The following is an 8,815-nucleotide window of genomic DNA, read 5'->3' on the forward strand; positions in this document are numbered from 1 at the left end:
GCCAAAATTTAAAAAAAATTCGGCATAACCTCCCCTAAAAATGGGCCTTCAACAACCTGTCCCAATACACAAAACACATAAAATCATCTAGCATCCCATTCATCCGTTCATTATACCTTAACATAGTTCCTTTCATGGTGGAACATTCACACACCAATTAATCTAAATTATCACAATTACAGTCCCAAAATACAAGATTAATATTTAAAGTCCATGTCTTACAACGTTACATGATACAATTGCATGGAAACATATACCATAATTCCACTAGTTTCATTTACATAAAACAAAAGATAAGTTCGTTCTTAAGTTACAAAGTCATGAATACTAACTTAGTTACATTTCCACAATTACGAATATACATAGAACGGTCAAAATATAAAATAGCAAACAACCTTCTAACAACTTTCAAGCTTGAGGTGGATTATCGTCCACCAGTTCATTTCCAAAACCTGAAAAAAATAATATAAATAGTAGGGTGAGCATAAAGCTCAGCAGGTGACACTTAAGACACACATCTTGTGTCCTTGTGAATCCAAACAAAGCATAGGCCAATGGGAAATGGGAATCATACAATGTCGAGAAATAATACAGCATAACGATTCAATGTCAAGTATATCCAATGCAATGGTATGAGATGCAATGCATGCTAGTGTCGCTCCCCATTTTCATAATCCAAAACATTATTTCCAAACTGTTAATACAGCCCGCCCTTTGGTAGCCCCGCCGCGACACGAGAGGAGGATTGGCTAGTGTCCCTGACCCTTGGTAACCCCGCGGCGTCATTATGGGGCCCAGCTAGCTCAACCACGCTAGGGCGACTCCCTAATCCCCTCTAGGCTATATTAACCTCCGGCCCGTTGGTAACTCCGCAGCGACCGAGTTTCGCATAAAACCATTTCATCAAAAACACTTCCCTGAAATTCCCCATATTTATTTCAAAAACAATTTCTCCCATTTCATGCAAACCCAATGGTATGTGTATGTATATATGTTCCATACATTCAATGTCATGGCATTTAAAATTCTACACCATAAAATTAAACATTCAACATGTTCAATATCTCCCAAGTAATTATTAACACATTAAGATATAACAAAATACATTTAAGCATGCTTTACCCATAAAACAACTCACATTCAAATACATGAATTTCTCTAGACAACATTTAAAATAATCATTGATACAATTAACTTCTAATTAAGCATGCTTGGCACAACAAATGATTATAACTCACAATAGAACAAGAAGGTAGTGGATTAAGGTGTCCCTACCTCAAATTTGCACAAAACCCTTAAAACGGGTCTTGAATTTCAAACTCTAAGAAGGGCACCAAATCTGGAATTGTTCGTATGGATGCGTAGAGCTCGTCGTGGGCTTCGTTTTGCCTCAAATGGCACCTAAATCCGCCAAGTAATGACGAATAAATCTTGCCTCAAAGATTGGGTTGAAAAAGAAAAGAAAATGAAATAGAAAATTGAGAGAGAGATAGATACGGGGAGAGAGAAAGAATGAGAGACCAAAAATGGTCTCTAGCCACTTAAGGCTTAGTGGTGGGACCCACCAAAAATTCTTTTCTTTTCTCTTTTTCTTTTTGTTTTAAACCACACCACACACACAAATATATACACATATGCACATATATATATTGACATAGACATTACATTCTCCCCAACTTTCAAAAGATTTCGTCCCCGCAATCAAGCCATACCTGGAGAAGAAAACAACTCTGGATACTTGGAGCGAACCTCCTGTTCGAGCTCCCAAGTAGCCTCCTCGACTCCGTGGTGTCTCCAAAGGACTTTCACCATTGGTATCGTCTTGTTCCTCAACACATTTTGTTGTGTGTTAAGAATCTAAACTGGTCCTTCCTCGTAGGAAACATCCTCATCAATGTCTACATCAACCCAACTCAAAATGTGAGATGGATCTGGCTCGTACTTCCGTAACATCGATACATGGAAAACATTGTGGACCCTATCCAACTATGGTGGCAAAGCAAGTCTGTAGGCAACCTCTCCTACAAGGTCCAAAATCTCAAATGGTCCAATGAATCGTGGAGACAATTTGCCACTTTTCCCGAATCTCATCAATCCCTTCCGTGGAGAAACCCGAAGAAAAACGTGGTCTTCCACCTCAAAGGATAACGACCGTCTCCGCTTATCCGCATAACTCTTCTGTCGGCTATGAGCTGTAAGTAACCTCTGTCTTATCAACTTAATCTTCTCAGTAGTCTCGAGTACAATGTCAGGTCCTAAGGCGGCTGTCTCGCCTACCTCAGTCCAACAAACAGGAGACCTACAAGGTCTACCATACAACACCTCAAATGGAGCTATCTGAATGCTCGCCTGATAACTGTTGTTGTAGGCAAATTCAATAAGTGAAAGATGATCCTCCCAACTACCACCTAAGTCAAGCACACATGCCCGAAGCATATCCTCCAAAATCTGGATAGTACGCTCCGACTGACCGTCAGTCTGTGGATGGAATGCCGTACTCAGGTGCAACGCTGAGCCAAACGCTGCTTGAAGTCCTTCCCAAAACTTCGAAGTGAACTTATCATCCCTATCTGAAACAATGGTTACTGGAACTCCATGCAACCTTACAATCTCCTTCACATAAAGAACACCAAGCTTCTCTGCATCATCTGTTGCCTTAATAGGCAAAAAGTGAGCCGTCTTGGTCAATCTGTCAATGATGACCCATACGGACGCATTGCCCCTTCGTGACCTTGGAAGACCTGTCACAAAATCCATAGCAATATGCTCCCATTTCCATTGCGCTACAGGTAATGGTTGCAACAAACCGGCTTGTCTCTGATGCTCGGTCTTCACCTGCAGACAGGTAAGGCATCTAGCCACAAACTGTGCAATATCTTTTTTCATCCCGTTCTACCAATACTGACGTCTCAAATTTTGATACATCTTGGTACCACCTGGATGAACTGCAAAGCGGGAAGTGTGAAACTCCCGTAAAACGTCCTCATGACAAACAGTAGGAACCACCAACAAAACCCTGAACCGTAGACCCCCATCTGTATACAAAGCCCAATCTTTCACTGTCTCACCACTGGAGATCAAAGCGTGAATGGCATCTAAATCCGGGTCCTGTCTATGTGACTCAATCACTCGTACAACAAGAGTAGGCTGAGCCATAAGACTAAACAAGAATGCTGGCTCGCTGTCAACATCATCATCAAAACAATACAATCCCATCTCTGCCAAATCCTTAAGCATCTTCCACTTCCGAATAACCAGACAGGCCAAAGTTCCACGAGATTTTCGGCTTAAGGCATCTGCTACCACATTTGCCTTACCCGGATGATACTGCAAGTCAAAATTATAATCTTCCAAGAATTCAACCCATCTTCTCTGTCTATTGTTCAAGTCCTTTTGGGAGAAAAGGTACTTGAGACTTTTATGATCCGAGTACACCTCAAATCTTTTACCATACAAGTAGTGTCTCCAACACTTCAAAGCAAACACAACTGCCGCCAACTCCAAATCATGAGTAGGGTAGTTGTACTCGTGAGTCTTTAACTGTCGAGACCCATAAGCCACTATTCTACCATCCTGCATCAACACACACCCTAAACCATCACGTGAAGCATCACAATAGATCACATAACATAAGCCACGCTCAGGTATCACCAACACTAGAGCCGTAGTCAATCTTGTCTTCAATTCCTGGAAAGATGACTCACAGGCTTCATTCCATGCAAACTTAATCCCTTTCCGGGTTAAACAGGTCATAGACGCTGCCAAACGGGAGAAATCTTTTATAAATCTCTGGTAGTAACCCGTTAAACCAAGAAAACTATGGATCTCAAACACATTCTTGGGTTGCTCCCAATTCAAAACAGCTTTAATCTTTGATGGATCAACTGATACTCTGCCTTCTGAAACAACATGTCCCAAAAACTTCACCTCTTGTAGCCAAAACTCACATTTCTCATATTTGGCATACAACCGGTGCTCCCGCAAAATCTGTAAAACAATACTTAAATGGATCTCGTGTTCCTCCGAGATCGTGAATACACAAGAATGTTATTCACGAAAACTACCACAAACTGGTCCAAGTAATCGTGAAAGACGCGGTTCATTAAGTCCATGAATGCCGCTGGAGCATTAGTCAAGCCAAAAGGCATAACAAGGAACTCATAGTGTCCATACCGTGTACGGAATGCTGTCTTCGGGATATCCTCATCCCTAACCCGCAACTGATTATAGCCAGACCTCAAGTCAATCTTGGAGAAACAACTGGCTCCCCTCAACTAATCAAATAAATCATCTATCCTTGGCAAATGATACTTGTTCTTGATGGTGGCGCGATTCAACTTCCGATAATAGATGCACAACCTCAAAGAACTATCTTTCTTCTTAGCAAACAAGACCGGTGCGCCCCATAGTGACACACTCGGTCAGATGAGACCTTTCATCCTCAAATCATCAAGCTGTCTTTTTAATTCCTCCAATTCAACTGGTGCCATACGATATGGTGCCATAGAAATCAGCGCGGTACCTGGCATTAACTCAATAGAGAACTACACTTCTCGGTGTGGAGGCAACTCTGTCAAATCCTCCGGAAACACATCCAGAAAATCACGAACAACTGCAGGATAATATTTTTCCACAACATCATCCTCTTCGGTTATAAGGGTAGCCAAAAAGTAATCACCATGACCCCGTCCACGAATTCCATAAAACGATGAAATGTGGGAATCACTCCGATCTCCCACGAAAAATAAACAGTCTCCCTCGGGAGTACAAACTATAACCCTTTCTCTGAAACAGTCGATCGTGGCATGAAAAGAAGCTAACCAATCCATCCCGAGAATGACATCAAAGCTAGTCATTTCTAGGAGGATAAGGTCAAACACAAAAGTCCGCCCGGTTATCACAATGGAACAGTCCCTCACAACTCGGCTCAAAGACACTGAAACTCCAATTAGCGTATCAACACATAACGCCCGATCCATAAAATTGACCTCTAACCCCGATGCAAGTGCAAATGATGATGAAATGAAAGAATGAGATGCACCAGAATCAAACAAAACACGGGCCCAAGAATGAAACACTGGAAATATACCTCGGAGAACTGAAGATCTAGGAGATGCATCAGTCGATGATGCAAGGGCAAAGACACGCCCCTGCGGTGCCTGTGCCTGTGAACTACTAATCTGAACACCAGACTGTTGTGCCGACTCGGTAGGAGTATCCCTCCTAGCTGGTTGTGAACCCTGAGAAGACAAGGCAGGCTATGGTGGTGACGGCGGTGGTCTGAAACCTGATTGAACTGTAGCTGACTGTAACGGCCTCTGCCGTGACCCTCTGCCACTAGTGGTGCCTGCTCCCTGACTCGGACAGTCCATAATCAAATAGCCCTGCTGGCCACACCCATAACAAGCCTTCAGAGCTGAAGAAACTGAAGTCAATCTCATAGGACAACTGGACTTGTAATGCCCAGGCTGCTGACATTGAAAGCAAACAATTGCATTCCTATCAGACCCAGCTGGCAACGGAGTGGTAGGAGCAGATCGTGCAGACTGCTGTCCCTGAAACTGAGATGGACCGCCCCTGTTCTTTTTCCAAGAAGATCCTTCTGAAGATGGCCCTGCACCCCTCTTTTGCTTCAACTGCTCTCTTCTTGCATCCTTCTCTTTATTATCAGCTTCCAGCATCAAAGCCCTTTCCACTGCTTCAGAGTAAACCTTAATGAACTGTGCTGTGATTAACGGCCTCATCCGATCATTAAGACCAGAAACAAACTTCTGAGTCTTGTTAACTTCATCTCTCACCATTTCTGGAGCAAAGCGAGAAAGTGAAGTGAACTTGTTTTCATATTTTGCCACTGACATGCTCCTTTGGATAAGGTTATGAAATTGGTCTTGTAACTCCCATCTTTTGGAAAGCGGAAAGTACTTTTCATAAAACAATTCCTTAAACTTGTCCCAACTCATCTCTTCCACTTTGTATCGGCTCGTAACCGACTTCCACCATAATTTAGCATCCTTAGCAAATTTATAAGTAGCTAGGATGATCTTCAAATGATCCTCTGTCACATCCATAAAAGTCAATTGAGTTTCAACTTGCTCCATGTAGTCATCCGCTATCATTGGATCTGCACCGCCCTCAAACATAACCGGCATCAGCTGAGAAAACCCCTTAATAATCTTAAGACGCTTCTGAGCTGGCGTCTCCTCAACTTGAACTGTAGGTTGTGGTACCGACTGCAACTGAGCAGCAATCGTTGCCCTCACGACATTTTGTAACAAACGATTAAACTCTAGTGCCACAGAACCTTCACCCACTTCTACGAGTGCTTCAACATTATCCCTCCTTGTGGGGACAGTTCTCGGGGGAATCAAGTCCCTAAAAAGTGTGTCCTCATCATTTAGCTCCTCCGGATTAGAGCTAGAGCTCTGGCCAACATTACCCCTAGTCGGTCTAGGGCCAACTTCCATGATTTCCTCACGCCGTGACATCATTCTATAAAACAAAGGAAACAATTCAATAACGATAACACTAAGGTCCAACCGTGAACAACCCAACGCAAAAACATACTGTACAAACATTTAGCATATAATACTATGCAATGAACACATTAACGTAAGCATATAAACATATAAGCACGTAAGCAAGTAAGCAGTTAAGCATGCTTTTTCACATAGCAAAACACTTTTCCAAACAAGGAAATAACAATGCAAATGACTTCCCAGACAACCCTAGGCAAGCCTCTACCCGTCATCCTAATGGTATTCGAACCATCGCTCTGATACTAAATTTGTAACGACCCTAGCTGATGCCAAAATTTAAAAAAAATTCGGCATAACCTCCCCTAAAAATGGGCCTTCAACAACCTGTCCCAATACACAAAACACATAAAATCATCTAGCATCTCATTCATCCGTTCATTATACCTTAACATAGTTCATTTCATGGTGGAACATCCACACACCAATTAATCTAAATTATCACAATTACAGTCCCAAAATACAAGATTAATATTTAAAGTCCCTGTCTTACAACGTTACATGATACAATTGCATGAAAACATATACCATAATTCCACTAGTTTCATTTACATCAAACAAAAGATAAGTTTGTTCTTAAGTTACAAGGCCATGAATACTAACTTAGTTACATTTCCACAACTACGAATATACATAGAATGGTCAAAATACAAAATAGCAAACAACCTTCTAACAACTTTCAAGCTTGAGGTGGATTGTCGTCCACCAGTTCATTTCCAAAACCTGAAAAAAATAATATAAATAGTAGGGTGAGCATAAAGCTCAGCAGGTGACACTTAAGACACACATCTTGTGTCCTTGTGAATCCAAACAAAGCATAGGCCAATGGGAAATGGGGATCATACAATGTCGAGAAATAATACAGCATAACGATTCAATGTCAAGTATATCCAATGCAATGGTATGAGATGCAATGCATGCTAGTGTCGCTCCCCATTTTCATAATCCAAAACATCATTTCCAAACAGCCCGCCCTTTGGTAGCCCCACCGCGACACGAGAGGAGGATTGGCTAGTGTCCCTGACCCTTAGTAACCCCGCGGCGTCATTATAGGGCCCAGCTAGCTCAACCTTGCTAGGGCGACTCCCTAGTCCCCTCTAGGCTATATTAACCTCCGGCTCGTTGGTAACCCCTCAGCGACCGGGTTTTGCATAAAACCATTTCATCAAAAACACTTTCCTAAAATTCCCCATATTTATTTCAAAAACAATTTCTCCCATTTCATGCAAACCCAATGGTATGTGCATGTATATATGTTCCATACATTCAATGTCATGACATTTAAAATTCTACACCATAAAATTAAATATTCAACATGTTCAACATCTCCCAAGTAATTATTAACACATTAAGATATAACAAAATACATTTAAGCATGCTTTACACATAAAACAACTCACATTCAAATAGATGAATTTCTCTAGACAACATTTAAAATAATCATTGATACAATTAACTTCTAATTAAGCATGCTTGGTACAACAAATGATTATAACTCACAATGGAACAAGAAGGTAATGGATTAAGGTGTCCCTACCTCAAATTTGCACAAAACCCTTAAAATGGGTCTTGAATTTCGAACTCCAAGAAGGGCACCAAATCTGGAATTGTTCATATGGATGCGTAGAGCTCGTCGTGGGCTTCGTTTTGCCTCAAACGGCACCTAAATCCGCCAAGTAACGAAGAATAAATCTTGCCTCAAAGATTGGGTTGAACAAGAAAAGAAAATGAAATAGAAAATTGAGAGAGAGATAGATACGGGGAGAAAGAAAGAATGAGAGACCAAAAATGGTCTCTAGCCACTTAAGGCTTAGTGGTGGGACCCACCAAAAATTCTTTTCTTTTCTCTTTTTCTTTTTGTTTTAAACCACACCACACACACATAAATATATACACATATGCACATATATATATTGACATAGACATTACACTACTTACTTCATGGAAAGCAACCAGATTGAAGAAGGTCAAGTGCCTAACACAGTCAGGACATATATAATGTCTTGGAACTCAAAATCTAATAAGTCCCCAATAGTTTAATGAAGTCTAGCAAAATGAGCCTGATTCATGAGTTTCTGTTGTCCAATTGAAATAATTTATTTTCAAAACAGTTGCACAAGGTTTTGGCTGTTTGGAGAACATAATTGAAATAAAACACACTTGAGAGGATAAATCTGAGCTGATTTTCGATAAAACTGGACATGTAACGCGACACGTCCAGATTCTTCATGTTTGACGCAGATGTAGCAGAATTGCATCGCAGTGGCACAAGCCTCGTGCAT

The 8,815-nt window shown here is 41.3% G+C and overlaps 1 protein-coding gene across 2 annotated transcripts; it reads right to left on the reverse strand.

The window, feature by feature from the left end:
• Positions 1–1,457: 1,457 nt before the first annotated feature.
• Positions 1,458–8,386, reverse strand: LOC132315814 (uncharacterized). Of its 2 annotated transcripts, none has more exons than XM_059814223.1 (2): positions 8,071–8,386; positions 1,458–6,489 (listed from the first exon to the last, which is right to left on the reverse strand). In XM_059814223.1, the coding sequence occupies exon 2, from the start codon at positions 6,486–6,488 to the stop codon at positions 5,259–5,261; it is 1,230 nt and encodes a 409-aa protein (XP_059670206.1). In that variant the 5' UTR covers position 6,489; positions 8,071–8,386; the 3' UTR covers positions 1,458–5,258. The 2 variants fall into 2 exon arrangements, 1 of the variants encoding a protein (XP_059670206.1); XR_009483854.1 differs by lacking the exon at positions 1,458–6,489 and adding an exon at positions 6,994–7,256.
• Positions 8,387–8,815: the final 429 nt, after the last annotated feature.

Source organism: Cornus florida, unplaced genomic scaffold (assembly GCF_030987335.1).
Source record: "Cornus florida cultivar Cherokee Brave unplaced genomic scaffold, ASM3098733v1 CherokeeBrave_3.0.0_Hap2_Chr07, whole genome shotgun sequence".
Lineage (NCBI taxonomy): Eukaryota > Viridiplantae > Streptophyta > Magnoliopsida > Cornales > Cornaceae > Cornus > Cornus florida.